The sequence below is a fragment of the Neofelis nebulosa genome, chromosome 12, assembly GCF_028018385.1.
Source record: "Neofelis nebulosa isolate mNeoNeb1 chromosome 12, mNeoNeb1.pri, whole genome shotgun sequence".
NCBI classification, from domain to species: domain Eukaryota; kingdom Metazoa; phylum Chordata; class Mammalia; order Carnivora; family Felidae; genus Neofelis; species Neofelis nebulosa.
The window spans coordinates 37,476,919-37,494,246 of record NC_080793.1 but is presented as its reverse complement, the minus strand read 5'-3'; the positions used below and the strand labels follow the sequence as shown (position 1 = coordinate 37,494,246).

Sequence of the window (17,328 nt, the reverse complement as noted above, 5' to 3'; positions counted from 1 at the left end):
TGTTTGGGTGGAAGGTAGATTGGAAAGGATATCCTGGGAGTCAGGGGATGGCTGTGATCAGAGTCATCAGAATAAAAGAGGTAGTTGCATATGTGGAATTTAAGAAACAAAACAGATGAACAAAGGGGAAGAAAGGAAAATTAAGGTAAAAACAGAGAGAAGGCAAACCATAAGAGACTCTTAAATACAGAAAACAAACTGAGTGTTGCTGGAGGGGAGGTGGGTAGGGGAATGAGTTAAATGTGTGTCGGGCATTAAGAGGGCACTTGTTGGGATGAGCACTGGGTGTCATATGGAAGTGATGAATCACTAAATTATGTTCCTGAAACCATTATTACACTATATGTTAACTAACTTGGATTTAAAGAAAAAATTAAAAGTATATAAAATTAAATTTTTAAAAATAACTTTTAAAAAAAGAGGTAGTTGAAGCTTTGAGTAGATGAGAGCATCCAGGGAGAATGTGTGGAGTTATAAAAGGAACAAGGACAGAGAGCCCTGAGGATACAATGATTTAAGGGTGAGCAGAGCAACATCCCAAGGAGACTGAGAAGAATTAGGATATTAGAGGAAAACCAGGGGAGAGTGAAGGTACATGCACTAAATGAGGAGAAAATTTCAAAAAGAGTTCAACAAAATTTGAAGTGAAGTCGCTAACATTAAGGCTGAAGAATCCTGAAAGCAACATTTGGGAGCAGTGAGGGTGGAAGCCAGATCTCAGAGGGTTTGGAAAGAAAGAGGAGATAAAGCAGGGGAAAGGGAGATAAAGGGGAATGTGCTGTGCTGTGGCCTCAGGTTGGGGTCCCTTGGCTTCTCAAAGGAAATGGGTTAAAAAAACATAAATGGTTTTATCTCTGCTGTTAGGGAGATCACAGCCCATCAGAAGACTTCACACTCCTAAACATACACAGAGGAGCTGTTCTTGGGGTGGGGATGGAAAGGGAGGTCTCTAGGGACGAGGGGGGTCAGAAACAGCAGAGATTGGCCAGAGTCCCTTGGAACCTACTCCCTTCTTAGACTGTACTGTCTGGCAGGTGTCTCTAGGCACAGGGGATGTTGTGGCTGGCATTCTTAGGGCAAGACCAATCCTGGTCAGAGATGCATTAAAAGTGTTGTTTGTTTTGTTATCAGGTAAGACTTTTCATATAGAGATGCTATTCTGTTCCATAAGTCTCCAGTGACTTACCACAGGTCTATTCTCTCAATTCTTTGCTATGAGTGACTATTCAAAAGAATTCATGAATGACAAAAGAAGCAGAGATCTCTTTGAGATCCTGAGCAGCAGAGTCAGGATTCAAAAAGATCTTACCAAGTCTGGAAAGAACAAAATTAAAAAAGCAGGGAACAATGTGAAGTTTGACAGGTGAGCAGTATGTACTTCCGTTGATTTGGGATATTTAATTGATAGCAAACTCAGAATGAGTCAGCAGTTTGGAAGGGCTTCCTTCCAAAAGTTAAAATGACTGGATTCATTGATAGATTCCAGAAGGGAGAAGCTGATAGTCCTCTACTCCCTGCACCAGTTAGTGCTCACCTGGAAGTTCTAGGTGCTTCATTTTAAGAAGGAACTGAGGGACTGGGACTATGTCACCTATAGAACAGCAGAGTTGGATGAACGTGGTCTCTGACTCCAGTTTTCTTAAGAGCTGTCACGTAGAAAAATGTGAAGCCTTAGTCTGTTTTCCCTGGGGACATAACTGAGACCCACTCCCCAGGTTAGGCTCCTCCTTCTTCTCTGAGCTTACTTCTCTGCCTCAAACCCTATCCTGGGGACTTAGGGAGGATTTTTAAAGAGTAGAAATAAACAGTCTAATACAAACATACTTCATATAGGGGGTATAATAAAGCTGGGGTTGGAAATACCTAATCTGATAGCCAGGGTCCATTCAGCCTTGAAATTTGATATTTAAATAAATGGAAAGGAGGGAGGCATTCCCAGAGGGAAAGCTGTGTGCTTAAAGTTGGGGACAGAGTGGGGAGAGTGGTGTCAGTGAGAATGGCAGGTGTGGAAGTTTGAGGGGAGAGCAGCCTAATTGGTGGCAGGTATGGACACCTGTTTGAGAAGATTAGACTTTATTCTGTGGGCAGTAGGGCCATGGGATAAAATTGGTATTTTAGGAAGCAGTCTGATTTATGTAAGAAGATCTGGATGCAGTGAGACTAGACTGAACCAAGGGAGACAGTGGGGATTCATTCATTTAACAAATATTCATTCAGTACCTACTACATACCTGGCTCTATTCTAGGCACTGGGGATACATCAATGAACAATTCAAAAACCCTGCTTTTTTGGAGCCCTCATGAGGAGTAATAGACAATAAACAAATGAGATTACTTTCTGATAGTGATTAAATGTTAAAAAGAAAATAAAACAGGATAATGAGATAGAGTGTGACTTGTGACTGGGGTGGTCGCCACTGAGAAAGCGATGTTTGAGCTGATGCCTGAATGATGAGAAGATTTGGGGCAGAACAGCAAGTGCAAGAGACCCTGAGATGTTAATGAACTAGGCATGTTTAAGGACAGAAGGAAGTGTGGCTGGAGCACAGTAAGCAAAGGGAGAATGACAAAGGTTGCTCTTAGCACAGATTGGGGATGACTACTGGAGGGTACATTTTGAACACGTCCCTTAGGAATGATTCTAACCCCCCCACCATGGGGTTGTGATCACTGTACCCTTAAGACTCACTGAAGTAATAAATAAATGGGAAAAGATGAGGGCTACCATTTCATGTGTAGTGCAATGTGATAAAGAGAACGTTGGCCCCTAAATCAGACTCTGGCTTAGGCAGAGTTCTACCTCTGCCACTTCCTAGTTGTATGACCTTGGGCAAATGACTTAATCTCTAAATTTCCAATACCCTGATCTGTCAGGTAAGGATATTAATTCCTATCTCACAGACTTGTGCGGCCAGAGTTGTGCTAGCGAGCCACACCCAGGGGTTTAGGCTTTGTAGGTGCTTGTAGCGCCACCTTGTGTTCATCCATATGTTTACAGTATACGCAGTGTTATTAGAAGCGTAGCTCACACACACAAAGACCATCAGGCTATGCAGTATCCTGGAGTTCTGTGTTTAGTTCGGAGCCCTATGTCTTGAGAGACGCTGACCTGAAGATTGGCTGAAAGAACAGGAGAGGATCAGTCTTGGAGACCACCGTTCTGTGTAGAGGGAGCAAATAAAGACTGTGAGGCTCCAATGCCAGAATTGTGAAAAAGTGGGAATGGGGTGGATAGGGGTGACAGGAGTCTGATCCCAGCTGCAAATAAGGAAATATCATGGTTAGATTTGCTTAAGAATGAAATGAGTCAGCTTTAGCAGAGAAAGGTGATGATGAGCAAAAGCTTGAAGTAAATAGTATCTTACCCTGAAGATCATGTGACTCTGACTCCAACTCTTTAGGCTTCCGAAACAAAGGAAATGGTGTTTCTGCCATTGACTGAAGAAAGTCATCAGGAGAAAGGCGATAGATGAACTGTTTTAAAATAGCAACTATTAAATGAAAGCAGAATCTTTGGGGCACCTAGGTGGCTCAGTTGGTTGAGCATCCGACTCTTGATTTCAGCTTAGTGCTGAGAATGGAGCCTGCTTAAGATTCTGTGTCTCCCTCTGCTTCTCTCTCTCTCTCTCTCTCTCTCTCTCTCTCTCTCTCTCTCTCTCAAATAAAATAAAATAAAAAATATGTGAAAGCAGAATCCTAAAGCAGAATGATCCAGAGATCAAGGGGAAGGTTGGGGCTAAAGCTGAAGGTTCAGGAGTCATGTGTATGAATGTCTGAACTTGAACAATGCAGGGAGAATGTGTAAAGGGAGATCAAAGAATGGAGCCTTAAGATATATCCACCCTTGAAGTCAAGAAAATGAAGAAGGGGTGAATAGCGAAGAGTACAAGAGAGTTCAGTTATCATAAAGACAATAGGGAAAGTTTTACAAAAGATGGGAGGGGCATTGTCACATTCCCAAACTTGGATTACCCCTACCCCATTCAATTCCTACAATTCAGGTGCTGCCTGTCTCTTCCCCTCTCCCCAGTGAGCATCATCTGTCTGCTTCTTTGCTTCCTCTCATGGGGGTCTCAGGGCAAATCTGTCTGATTCCTCCTCCATCACTGTTGCCACAGGAGGTGGTGCTGAGAGCCGACCAGTCCTTCGCTACAGCAAGGAGCAGAGGCCTACCACGCTGCCCATCCAGCCCTTCGTGTTCCAGCACCACTTCCCCAAGCAGTTGGCCAAGGCCCGAGCCCTCCACAGCCTTTCCCAGCTCTACAGCCTCTCTGGTTGTAGCCGTGCACAGCAGCCTGCCTCACTGGCTGCCCCCACTGCTCAAGTTCCAGCCTTAGCTCCCTCAGGGGAGTCCCAGGCAGCCACCAACAGAGGTGCCAGGAAAGCTGGTCCTGAGCTAGAAACCTCACGGCCGTCACCCCTGGGTAGCTACTCCCCCATCCGCAGTGCTGGCCCCTTTGGGCCCAGCACCGATTCTTCTGCTTCCACCTCGTGCTCCCCTCCTCCAGAGCAGGCCACAGCCACAGAAAGCCCACCCCCATGGAACCACTCCTGTCCTCCTGTTGCCCGGCCTGCCACCTCGCAGCAGCCACAGAAGGAGGATCAGAAGATACTGACCTTGGCTGAGTACCGTCTCCATGGAACAGGAAGTTTGCCTCCTCTGGGCTCCTGGAGATCTAGCCTCAGTCGAGCAGAAAGTCTAGCCCGGGGAGGTGGTGAGGGCAGCATGGCCTCCAGGCCCAATAATGGTATGAGCTTTACCCCCCACCCCAAGCATCTTTACCTCCCCTTTGAATGGTTTCTTATACTCTAGCCTGGGGTCAGGGGTTAAAACGTTTACATCTCCTTCCCCATATTATCTATGGATAATATCCACACACACACCCAGCCCTCATATTTTATATGGGCCCACTGGGTGGATATGAAGTGCTATCTCCTGCTAACTCTTGTCTGTCTCTTCTGCTAATCTGTTCTGCTTTCAGCCAACCACCTGTCCCCTCAAGCACTCAAGTGGCGGGAATACAGGAGGAAGAACCCACTAGGGCCACCTGGATTGTCAGGGAGCCTAGACCGAAGGCCGCAGGAAGCTCGACTGGCCCGAAGGAACCCCATCTTTGAATTCCCTGGCTCCTTCAGTGCTGCTGGCCATCTGAACTGCCGGATGAATGGTGTGTGGCCCAGGTCCCCAGTATACCCAGAGCAGGCTCTACCACAGCTTGGCAGGGCTGGAGAAGGGGTCAGTCCCCACAGGAACACAGAACCCAGCTGCAACTCTTAGGAGAGTTGCTTGAGACTGATTTTTCTCTTCTTTGCAGGTCAAGTAGTAAAGCCATTACCGCTGACCTGCCCTGACTTCCAAGACCCCTTTTCCTTGACTGAGAAGCCTCCAGCTGAGTTTTGTCTGTCCCCAGATGGCAACTCAGAGGCCATTTCCATTGACCTACTTCAGAAAAAAGGTGAATATTACCCCCAGCTCAGGCCAGGAATTCTGTTGTCAGTGCCTATTTGTGCCCATTGCCATACTGTCTAGTCTTCCAGATTATTTCCCTATTTTAGAACTCCACGTGCTAGGAAAGAATTAGCACAGGAATTGGGGCAAGAGGTAGAAGTCTGTGTATTGTGTATGGTGTGTGTACATGAGCACGCAAGGGTCATTTATCAGATGCTTAAGAATCGGGCTTCAGTCTCTTGCCTTGGAGAGCTACTTATAGTGAGGGAGACTTTGCCATAAATAAATGGCCATGTGCTCTTGGGGACAGTTCAAGTACTACAGGGACTAACAGCTTCGGTAAGCATAATGGTGACATCTACTAAGCTATTTAGCAAATAAGGCACCACTGGTCTAAGAGAGCTGCTTCAGTGAGATGATGCGAAAAGAACTGAACGTCACTGTGGGCTGAAGGGAAAGAGCCTGTGAGAAGGAATAAAGACGAAGCTAAGGTCCCTTGCAGAGGAAGAGTGGGAGATTCAAACCTAGGAAGAGGGAAGAACCTTGAACAAGATGGAGAGTGAGTGGGCCCTGGGGGAGGTTAGGTAGAATGTAGTTAGGTCTTTTGGATGGACAGGGATGTGGAATTCATGACCAGTCACCTCTGTTCTCTAGGTGAAGTAGAATCAAGGGCTTGAGAAGAGGGGTAAAGATTTGGCAACGTGAAAGGATAGCAGAGCGTACCACGAGACGCACATCCAAGAAGTGCCCTTGTCGATCACTGTTATGAGTGGCCCCGGACTTTCTCCAGCAGCCACTAGCCTGGTTTCTCATAGCAGAGAAGATGAATAGTTAGATTGATCTAGGATATGGAGTAAGAAGGTCTTGAAGATGCAGTTGGTGAGATGGATCCACTGGTGGTGAAAGCAGTGCAGGGCTTGAGAACTGGGCAAAAACAAGGGGCCAGGGACTGGTCCTCGGTGAGACTGAGATCCGTGTGCAGAGACAGAGAGAAAGAGTGGAAGCCCCTCCCTCTCTCCACAGAGGGCTCCGTTTCAGCCACGTTGCCCAGGGACTTGCTTAGGAACCTGTCACACATCAAATTCTTACTTGCAGGGCTGGTGAAAGCAGTTAACACTGCTGTGGACCTCATTGTGGCCCATTTTGGCACAAGCCGGGATCCTGGGGTGAAGGTAGGCAAGAAACTGGAGAGCTGAACTCTACCCGGCTGACCCTCACCCATTCTGTGCGACCACTTCCTCCTGCTCTCTTGCACCAAGAACCCAGAGTTGGGAGCTTCGGGATGGGGATCTCAAGAGAAGCATGCTCAGGCCTAAGAGAGTCAGAAAGGACCAAGGTCAGGCCTCAAATGATTCTCTGTACTTGTCTACTGCATCCACAGGCAAAGCTGGGGAATAGTTCTGTGAGCCCCAATGTGGGCCACCTGGTTCTGAAGTACTTGTGCCCTGCGGTCCAGGCTGTGCTGGAGGATGGGCTCAAGGCCTTTGTGCTAGATGTCATCATTGGGCAACGTAAGAACATGCCGTGGAGTGTGGTTGAGGCTTCCACACAGCTGGGTAAGTGCTGGGTGGCAAGATGGGGACTCCAGGCTGAGATTAGGGTTCCAGAGACTGGACATGTGACTGCTAACTCTGGCTTCCTCTCAGGCCCGTCTACCAAGGTCCTGCATGGCCTCTACAACAAAGTCAGCCAATTCCCAGAGCTCACCAGTCACACCATGCGTTTCAACGCCTTCATTCTTGGCCTGCTCAAGTGAGTGTGTGGGGCAACAGAGCTGCAAACCACCAGCCCTCTCCCCTAGGCTCCGCCACTTCTGAGGAACCAACTCCCTAGACTGAGACAGTCAGGTGGATCCACAGGATCTGTGGCCAGGGCTCAGGCTCACCTTCCTCCTTCCCCCGCCACTCCCATCTAGCTATAGCCTCTCTCAGTAGGTCACTGGTTTCCCACCACACCCACAACCCTCTGGCACTGATCACCAACATGGTCATTTGCTTTTAATCTTGTTTTTAATCCATAATCTGGCTTATTTGGAAATTAATCTGGTTCTTTGGATATTGTAAACTTTGATCCACTCCATTCCAGCACTACTTCCAAATCCTGCCTGCCCGTAAATCCATCTTGAGATCCACATCCTAGTATCTTTCTTTCTCAAGTATGGGCCCAGGCCATCCCCTTTGGGATGTGTACCCTGTACTCTCACTCAGTAGCTGCCCTGACTTCTTGGGTCCTATGCAAGCCAACTCCTTTCTAGAGGGAAGAAATTGGCTTGTGAATCACATGTTCACCCCCTCCCAACGTCCCCGCTGACTTTCCAGAACTAGATTACATGAAATGAACCAGGTAGCCATAGAAGGGGGGTGTTCAGCCTATACCTCTGCTCTATGTCTGACCCGATGTCCATCTCCTTTGTACCTTATCATCTGGCTATATCCACACAAGATTCAACTCTCTTCACCTATTTCCCTACAGCATCCGGTCCCTGGAGTTCTGGTTTAACCACCTCTATAACCACGAAGGTAATGCCCAGAACACTGTTCTCTCTTGCAAACTCAATATAGGCCAGACCTCAGAGGCTCAAAGAGGGAGGCACAGCTCTTTACAGATTCTAGAGGTGGGGAGGGAACCCCACAAACTCATCCTCAAAGCCGGGGCTTCTGCCCAAAACTTCCCCCAGCTTCTACTTGTGTTAGAGCCTTGGAGTCAGCAGGATACTCAGGCAGTGTGGAAGTCAGGGTGGCTAGGAACCCCAACACCTCCACTCTGAACTTGGGGCTTCCACTTAGGGTTTGGAGGTTGCGACCTGCACAACTTGAGGCGGCATCGTTTCCACTGGAGTGCATCTGAGGGCACAGTACACAGCCTGTGTGGCCATATGCGGTGGCTCTGCCAGGGCTGCTTCTCAAAGGCCCATCCCAGGCCAGGCTGTGCTTCTCTGTGTGACTCAGGCCTCTCTCTTTCTCCCCTAGATATCATCCAGACCCACTACCAGCCGTGGGGCTTCCTGAGTGCAGCACACACTGTGTGCCCTAGCCTCTTTGAGGAGCTGCTGCTGCTGCTACAGCCCCTGGCCCTGCTGCCCTTCAGCCTCGACTTGCTGTTCCAGCACCGGCTGCTGCAAAGTGGGCAGCAGCAGCGGCAGCACAAGGAGCTGCTGCGGGTGTCCCAGGACCTACTGCTGTCCGCCCACTCAACATTGCAGCTGGCCCGGGCTCGGGGCCAGGAGGGCCCTGGAGACACGGAGAGGGCAGTCCATGGGGAGCGGGTGAAGGGTGTGGGTGCCTCAGAAGGTGGAGAGGATGAAGAGGAAGAGGAGACAGAAGAGGTGGCAGAGGCAGCTGGGGGCCCAGGGCGTGGCAGGTGGGCCCGAGGCGGGCAGGCCGGCTGGTGGTACCAGCTCATGCAGAGTTCCCAGGTCTACATCGATGGCTCAGCTGAGTGCTCTAGGTTCCCCCGTGGTGGCAGCAGTAGCAGCAGTGAGAAAAAGAAAGGGTCAGGAAGTGGGGGGCCACCCCCTCGAGAGGGAGTAGTCGAGGGGGCGGAGGCCTGCCCTGCCCCTGAGGAGACCCTTGGCCGGGATAGGGGCTGGCCCTTCTGGATGGGGAGCCCCCCTGATTCTGTGCTGGCTGAGCTGAGGCGCAGCCGGGAGAGGGAAGGGTCCACTGCCCCCTCAGCAGAAAATGAGGAAGGAGCCTCAGAACCTTCACCTGGGGGCATCAAGTGGGGCCACCTCTTTGGCTCCCGAAAGGCTCAGCGTGAGACCCGGCCCGCAAACAGGTGAGCGGCATCCCATAGTGTAGACGGAGGGATTTGGGGAGCCTCTCTAAGCCAGGGTACAGACAGAGCCAGAGCTCTAGCTGCTCTCTTCTAGGCTACCCTCTGACTGGCTGAGCCTGGACAAGTCCATGTTCCAACTAGTGGCACAGACAGTGGGTGCCCGCCGGGAGCCAGAGCCCAGGGAGACCCTGCAGGAGCCACCCTCTCCAGCTCTGCCCTCCAAGCCTCCTTGGTAAGCCCTGGGAGATAGGATTGGGGGGCTGGGTTTGGCTTTGGATGGGGTTTCTCTGACCTCCATTTGTTGTTTCCCCAGCGAGGTGAAGGCACTGTGCCATCATCTGGCCACAGGCCCTGGACAGCTGAGCTTCCACAAGGGAGATATCCTCCGGGTGCTGGGGCCAGCTGGAGGAGACTGGCTGCGCTGCAGCCGCGGCCCCGACACCGGCCTGGTGCCACTGGCCTATGTGACCTTGACCCCAACTCCAAGTCCAACCCCTGGAAGCAGCCAAAACTGAGGCCCTGTGCATGTTGGTGGCCTCAGGGACCCTCATAACCCCCAACTCAGAGCCTGAGAGCCCTTCCCAAGCCCTCTGGCTTGGCCACAGAGAGCAGACTAAGAGCTGGGGGCCATACATCCCTGTGCTCAGTATTAATTACTCCCCGTTAACTGTCCCAGTGACCTCATCCAGACCTCCACCTCGGAAAGGAGGGAAGGGATGCAGCACTGGGCTGCCAGGATTTCCCCGGCCATCTGGGCTGGCCCTTCCATAGGTACAGATAAGCATGTCCCTATGGAGGGAGGTGACCAGAGGCCCATTTGCAGGGTTCCCTAGGCCAGGTGGTGAGGAGGATGGGTGACAGTATTGGGGCCAGCTCCCTAAGCCCCCAAATGTAAATAGGCTGTGGCCAGTGCCTGGTGGTCAGAAGAGGGAGGAGGAGCCCAGACTTCTGTTTATGTATGTATTTATTTATTTATTTATTACACCTATTAATAAAAAAGGTGCTCGGCCTCCAAACCATTTTTCTTTGTGCCTCCCCCCACCCTGTGGCCCACCTCTCTTCCTTGCAAAAGGATGGCTGGGATAGGAAGAAAGGGAAGACAGAACCTGAAGTCCAGGTACCTATACCAGGAGCTGCTTCTGGAGGGTGCTGAGGCCCAGTGCATCATGGGTGAGATGCCCATACGTGCGACCGAACTGGAACTTATACCCTATATGGACAAGACAGTCTGTCACTTGTAGCTGGTAGCATGGAAAAGCCATTTATTTCTCAGCCAGTGCCTAAGCCCTCCAAAATCTTGTCCCAACTTCCACTGTGGGCTACCTCCATTTCCTTTCCTGCGCAGTGGTAAGCTGAACCACATGATCCAAGCCCCCCGTCCATATCTATTAGTTCCAACCCCCCAAACCACTTCCACCCGTGCCACACACGTACAAATACTCTGGTCCCCGAAACTTCCCTCTGGGCCTATCCTCACCTGGCACATAGCCTCCATAGTTAGGTAACAGGCCCAGGTTCTGAGGGTAGGTCCTAGAAAGTGGGGGGAGATGTTTGGCATCCTTCTGGGATCTGCCCCTTGAATACATCTGTCCAAATTCCTGCAGTGCCCGGTTGGTGAGCACAGGAAAGCTGGAGCCGAAGAGGAAGCGGGCCCGGGGCACATAACCAGTGAAGCCTAGGGGGATGGGGATACTGAGTCAGGACCTCCTGGGAGCCTCCCCATGCTTTTGATCATTACCCACTTCCTCTCACCTGGCATGAAGAACTTGCGAGGATCTTTGTCATCCATGGAATAGGGGGAAGCCTTGTGAGGGGAAGTTGATAGAGAAAAAATAAGGGCATCAAATTCAGCTCCTGTGTTCTACCAGAAGCTCCCTGGGAGCTGGAGCTGGCAGTCAGGCCCATACTCCCTGTACCCAGAGTCATGCTACTCATGGCCACCCCTAGGCCTGGTCACACTACCAACTCCCCCTGCACTCTCTCCAGCCTTGTTGGTCTCACTTGTTCTGCCTCTTGCCCCGGCTCCAGCTCCTTCTCTGCCTCCAGCTCTGACTCTGGCTTTGGTTCTTGGTCTTTCCCCACGTCTTTTTCTCCCTTGGCTTCCTTCGGCAGTTCTTGACTCCTTTGTCCCCCAGACCACTGAGTGAAATCATTCAGAGCCTCAGTCCAGACCTGGCTACAGTTCTTGGCAAAGAGGAACTGTGCCTGGGGTACAAAACCTGGGTGGGAGGGGGCAAGGAGGATTTCGATTAGTGTTTGGGGCACATGTTCTGGGACAGGGACACCTTTTCAGACCACACATACATACCTGTGTACCCTGGGATCATGCTGGAACTGAGCCTTTCATGTCCACGCCTGACAGATGGTCTTCCTCTGGGAACCTCAGGAGATGGTGGAGGCCGGATGGGAGGCAGAAGTGTGCGATGGGCAGGGGGCCAGGCCAGGCCAGGAACTCCTCGAAGTAGCTGACCAGTCATCTGCCCATAGGTCTGGCCCATGCTGAACCGAAGTAGTGGGCAGTGTCCGGTGTACCTGTAGCACAGGACCCCCCCCCCAACTCACCTCCAGTCTCCCTCTGCTCCATCACCCCCAGAGATAGACACAGAGACCTCTGAAGCCCTGATTTTTTTTTCTGGATTCAGCTGTGTGCCTATTTGGAGCAGGCATTTCTCAGTTCTCTAGGTTTTCAACCCTTCCCCTCTGCTGTTACCCTGTTACCATAGAGAAGACAACAGAGTTTTGTGGCAGGCCCAGCTACCACTATTGCCTTGCTTTTCCTTTTCCATCAAACACCGTAAATATCCCAGCCCTGGGCCTCCCAAATACCAGTATGTCTACTTGGCCTCCAAGATCTAAGTGGCACAATTCCCATATCCCTATATGCCTATTTCCAGAAGCAAGCAGAAGTCTTACCCTGGGATATAATGAGGGTTCTGGGGGTTCAGCCCTGGTATGAAGGTGCTGGCCATAGCCATGGGAATCCAGGCAGTTCCTTTTGTTTCCCTTGGAGCCCAAACTCACTGTGTCCAGGGCTGTGGGGCGGAGCCAGAGGCAGGAGGCAGTGCCAGGGGAGGAGAGAGGAGGAGGCATTAGTTTGATAACTGCCAGGGCAAAGGCCAGTGAAACAGGAGAGCAGGGACTCACTGGTTTGTCTACTGCAGAACAAATGCAGTCGGCCAAGTGGGGCAGGGAAAAGTCTGAGTAGGGCCTCCCCATTCCAGGAAGGCCTAAGGTGGGAAGGGAAAGAACAAAAACTGTTAGGTCCACTCAGCTCTATCATAAAAGAAGACCCTTCCTTCTTAAGCCTCCTGCCTGAAGACATGTGGGTGCTACTCTTTGCGAGTCTTGGTTGGAGGTGATAGAGTTCCTGGGAAAAGAGGTCTCTGAGGGAAGCCCAGAGGGGAGGTCACAGGGAGAAAAAGGAACCTAGGGACCTCAAAGCAGTGACATTGTTTATTTTCAGTAATTTAATCTGATGAATTATTTATTGATTACCCACCATAATCTGGATCATCATTCAACAAATTATGCCATGCTTTCCTACACACATTCTGTAGTCAGAAGAGCTAAACTCCACATGACTTTGGGCAAGTCATTTAGTGTCTCTGAACCCCACCATCATTTACAAAATGCAGATACTAGGACTCACCCTGCAACTGTTGTGAGGCTAAAATTAATATATACAAATGTGTTTTGTAATAGTAAAGACCATGAAGTCAGAAGAGGGGAAGGGTAGGAGAAAGAGCATGGGCATGAGGTCACGCAGTCATGCGCTCCTAATGGCTTGTGGCCTTGAGCCAACCTTACCTTTTGTGAGCAGGCAACTTAACTTCTGAACCTGAATTCCCTAAACTCTAACATGAAAGTTAAAATAACCCAACCTATCAGGGTGCTGTTAAGGATAAAGTCAGTGTGGGAAAGAATTTACCCCAGGCACCTGGCACACAGCTACTAAAACTTAATTTTCTTCCCTATTGTCTAATACTTTCTCAAAGCTTCTAACACATATGGGAGATCTGTGACTGGTTAGTAAATTCAGTGGATATTGGTTTTCCTAATGTGGGAGGTCACGGAAAGGAGATACGACAGTAATGTTGGGTTTTTAAGACTAGGGTTTTAAGAACAAATTAGAATTTGTTAAGAAAACAATTCAGGGGGCACCTGGCTGGCTCAGTCAGTAGACCATGCAACTCTTAGTCTCAGGGTTATGAGTTCAAGCCCCACACTGGCTGCAGAGCATATTTAAAAAAAAAAAAAAAGGAAGGGGTGCCTGGGTGGCTCAGTTGGTTAAGTGTCCATCCGACTCTTGACTTTGGCTCGGGTCATGATCTCATTGTTTGTGGGTTTAAGCCCTGTGTCAGGCTCTGCACTAACACAGCAAGGAGCCTACTTGAGATTCTCTCTCTCTCCCCTCTCTGTCAAAATAAATACAAACTATAAAAAAGTAGGGGAGGCACCTGAGTGGCTCAATTCTTTAAGCGTCCAGCTCTTGATTTCAACTCAGGTCATGATCTCACAGTTCATGGGATCGAACAGCGCAGAGCCTACTCACATTTTCTCTCTTCCCTCCCCTACTCACTCTCTCTCTCTCAAAATAAATAAACATTTAATTTTTTTTTTTAATTTTAAAAAAAGGAGGGGGAAAACAATTCGGATTCTAAGAGGAGTACAGACCAGAAAGATCTCAGGGGTGCCCGGGTGGCTCATTTGGTTAAGCATCTGACTTTGGTTCAGGTCATGATCTCAGAGCTCATGAGTTTGAGCCTTGTGTCAGGCTCTGTGTCTCCCTCTCTCTCTCTGCCCCTCCCCCATTTGTGCTCTGTCTCTCTCTCTCTCTCTCTCCCAAAAATAAATAAACATTAAAAAGTTTTTATTTAAAAAAATAAAAATAAATTAAAAAAATTTTTTTTAAATAAAGGAGATCTCAGAAGGGAGCATGACTGGAACTCAGCTCTGGGGCTGAGTCAGGGCCAGGTCAGTATACCTTTCCAGCAGGCAGAGACTCTGCTCTTCCCCCTACCCAACTGACAGTGCCCAGGCTGACCAAACACATGTCACTGACCTGGGGATTACACAAGCACACTGGGCCCCAAGGAATACATTTCACGTTCCTTGCTGTTCTGCCAAAGACAGCCTTGGAATGTGTCCTTTAGAGCTAGAGTTGTAGGGGACTTGACTCACTATTAAGGAAATACGCTAGACAGGGATGGGAACTGAGGGGAGCCCAGAAAAGTAACAGTGTGTCAAGGTTAACAACCTGGATTTGTGGATTCCCTAACAGAATCCAACCCAACTATTGGTTGCACACTGTGTACCTGTTCCCTACTCCCATCTCCTTCTTCCTAACAGAACCTTAATTCTGTTCTGTGGAGCAGCCAGAAACTTCAGAGAAGCTTGGAGCCAGCCCTGGGAATGAGTCTTAATTAGTCTAAGCCCATAATAGTGATCCTGTCCCCTTGCATGGGCTGGTGGCATTCTGGACAATAAAGGGAAGTCAGCCAGGATGAGAGAGGGTCCCAAGAAAAGTAAGCAGTTTAAAATGCTGTTTAAAAAGATGCATAACAGAGGTGCCTGGGTGGCCAGTCAAGTGTCTGACTTTGGCTCAGGTCATGATCTCACAGTTCATGAGTTCAAGCCCCACGTCAGGCTCTGTGCTGCCAGCTCGGAGCCTGGAGCCTACTTTGGATTCTGTGTCTCCCTCTCTCTCCGCTGCTACCCTGCTTGTCCACGTGCTCTCTCTCTCTCTCTTTCTTTCTCTCTCTCTCAAAATAAATAAATGTTTTTTCAAAATCTTAAAAAAAAAAAAAGATGCATGACAAATTAGAGAAAGAGAGATGGACAAGAAGGAATAATGTCCCTTCCCGCCTCTAGAAATTATATGGACATGATGACAGAACTTTGGTAGGCATCATGAAACTTTGTGGAATGCAAAGCTAATCTGAGGACAAAACCTGAATACAGCAAGGATGGATGGTAAAGTAGAAAGGCCTGGGTCCTTGATGAGCTACTGAATTAATCAACCTTTTTTTTAATGTTTATTTATTTTGAGAGAATGAGCAAGCATAAGTGGGGAAGGGCAGATAGAGGGGGAGAAAGAGAATCCCACCCAAGGGGGCTCTGTGTTGTCAATGAGGAGCCCTAGAAGGGGCTCAGTCCCAGGAACCATGAGATCATGACCTGAGCCAAAATCAAGAGTCAGGTGCTTAACCATCTGAGCACCCAGGCACCCCTTAACCAACCGTTTTATGTGAAATAATTAATTTCATTATTGTTAAGGCCAGTTTAAGTTTTCTTTTACTTAGAGCCCAAGCATCATACATAAAAATAAAAACAAAAACCAACAAACAACAAAAAAAAACTAGTTCAAATTCTAGGTTCACTAGAGATATGGACCTTAGCCAAATTCATCTCATTAACCCTCAGTTTTCTTATCCATAAAATGAGGACATTACTGTTACTTCTTCTTTGAATAGGACAAAATAGATAGCAGGACAAGATAGTAGCATGAGATGATACAAAAAGAGCAACTGGCCCAGTGTTTGCTTATGTTAAGTGCTAGCTAAACAGCAATTCATAGTGTTTGGTTGGAATTTGTTGGGAATAGGAGACAGGAAAAGAGCTGAGAACAGTAACAGAGGTTGGGGGCTCAGGGGAAAGAGTGTGAAGCTGAGAAAATGAAAGTTCAAACTTAAGTTGGAGTATACATTAGAATGTAGAGACTAGGGACACCTGGGCGACTCAGTTAAGTGTCTGACTTCAGCTCAGGTCATGATCTCACAGTTTGTGAGTTCGAGCCCCGCATAGAGCTCTTTGCTGACAGCGCAGAGCCTGGAGCCTGCCTTGGCTTCTGTGTCTCCCTCTTTCTCTGCCCCTCCTCCGCTGGCACTCTGTCTCTCTCTCTCTCTCTCTCTCTCTCTCTCTCTCTCTCTCAAAAATAATATTTTTAAATTTTATTTTTAAAAAAACGTAGAGACTAGAACAAATTCTGTAGAACAGACCATGGCAGTTAGAATCAGTGTGTGAGTTAATACATACTGCATACAGTTAGTCTTAGATTTGTGTGAAGTCTTAGATTTGTGAAAAAGCAGTCTACTCCTATTGGTGAAATGGCCTGTGACTATTATTGTTTCCATCTGTGTAGACAATATTTCTAAGATCTGTGAAGATCAGAAAGGTGTTCTAACCTGGGAAGGAAGTGAAAGAACTAGCTGGCCCACAGGAATGCTCATTGCTCTGTGCCCCATTCCAGGGGACGGTCGTCATGGCAACCCAACCACAACTTGCTCCTGGTGGACACTGCAAACCCAGTGTTGGTGCAGAGAAAGTTTCACTAGGATTCCACCCATCCATGAAATGAAGGTCCAGTTAGGAAAGCCACATCAGTGCCCTGCCTGTTCCACACAGCCTGTTAGGTCTCCAAAACAGCAGTCTATAACTTTCTGTGGCTCTGCCTTTGATCCTGACCAGGAATTGCTGTAAAATTTCATGTAAGTACAAATATCAAATCATTATGTTGGACACCTGAAACTAATATAATGTCATATGTCAACTCTATCTCAATTTTTTAAAATCAATCAGAATATTTATCAATCAAAAATTTCAGATGGATCCCAGGTCAGTCATTTGATTGTAAGACAATACAGGCAAGCATAAATCCCCTCTATGAGGATAAATGGAAAGAAAATCATGGGGCCTTTGAAAAATATTTCTCAGATCAAGAGACCATCAAAAGTGAAACAAGAAGTGAAAAGAATAAACTCCAAAAGATTACAGACAACATGAAACCCTTTTTAAATTCAAGTAAATAGATAAAAATGATCCAATAATTCTAATGAAAATATTAATCCCAAAGATATATGCACCCCTATCTATGTTCATTGCAGTATTATTTATAACAGCCAACATACGGAAGCAACCTAAGTGTCTGTCAGTAAGATGAATGGATAAAGATGTGGTGTGTATATATACACAATGCAATATTACTCAGCCATAGAAAAAGAAATCATACCATTTGCAACAACCTGGCTGAACCTAGAGGGTATTATGCTAAGTGAAGTAAGTCAGACCAAGAAAGACAAATGCCACATAATTTCACTTATATG

At 48.3% G+C, this 17,328-nt stretch overlaps 2 protein-coding genes across 6 annotated transcripts in view; one reads left to right on the top strand and one right to left on the bottom strand.

Moving 5' to 3' along the window:
* The window catches only part of RUSC2 (RUN and SH3 domain containing 2), a 67,143-nt gene extending 56,901 nt beyond the window's left edge, over positions 1-10,242 (top strand). For all 4 annotated transcript variants that reach the window (XM_058695000.1, XM_058695001.1, XM_058694999.1 and 1 more), the window contains 10 exons: positions 4,119-4,748; positions 4,983-5,168; positions 5,316-5,456; positions 6,545-6,621; positions 6,831-7,005; positions 7,096-7,201; positions 7,922-7,968; positions 8,419-9,226; positions 9,321-9,458; positions 9,540-10,242. In XM_058695000.1, the coding sequence (XP_058550983.1) occupies positions 4,119-4,748; positions 4,983-5,168; positions 5,316-5,456; positions 6,545-6,621; positions 6,831-7,005; positions 7,096-7,201; positions 7,922-7,968; positions 8,419-9,226; positions 9,321-9,458; positions 9,540-9,741 (2,510 nt within the window). In that variant the 3' untranslated portion in view covers positions 9,742-10,242. The remainder of the gene's footprint in view (positions 1-4,118; positions 4,749-4,982; positions 5,169-5,315; positions 5,457-6,544; positions 6,622-6,830; positions 7,006-7,095; positions 7,202-7,921; positions 7,969-8,418; positions 9,227-9,320; positions 9,459-9,539) is intronic.
* CIMIP2B (ciliary microtubule inner protein 2B) lies at positions 10,184-12,239 on the bottom strand. 2 transcript variants are annotated; one of them, XM_058695013.1, is made up of 6 exons: positions 12,140-12,239; positions 11,535-11,758; positions 11,228-11,445; positions 10,979-11,030; positions 10,704-10,901; positions 10,184-10,436 (listed from the first exon to the last, which is right to left on the bottom strand). In XM_058695013.1, exons 1-6 carry the CDS (start codon positions 12,199-12,201, stop codon positions 10,348-10,350), a joined length of 843 nt encoding a protein of 280 aa, XP_058550996.1. In that variant the 5' UTR covers positions 12,202-12,239; the 3' UTR covers positions 10,184-10,347. The 2 variants fall into 2 exon arrangements, with proteins under 2 accessions (XP_058550996.1, XP_058550997.1); XM_058695014.1 differs by having other exon boundaries at positions 10,704-10,756.
* Between the last annotated feature and the right edge of the window lie 5,089 nt (positions 12,240-17,328).

Excerpts from the sequence above, each read along its gene's own strand:
- CIMIP2B (XM_058695013.1), bottom strand. The coding sequence starts at position 12,201 with ATGGCTATGGCCAGCACCTTCATACCAGGGCTGAACCCCCAGAACCCT. Across the intron at positions 10,902-10,978 it reads TCGCAAGTTCTTCATGCCAG|GCTTCACTGGTTATGTGCCC; the intron begins GTGAGAGGAAGT and ends CCATCCCCCTAG. Across the intron at positions 10,437-10,703 it reads CTATGGAGGCTATGTGCCAG|GGTATAAGTTCCAGTTCGGT; the intron begins GTGAGGATAGGC and ends TTGTCCATATAG.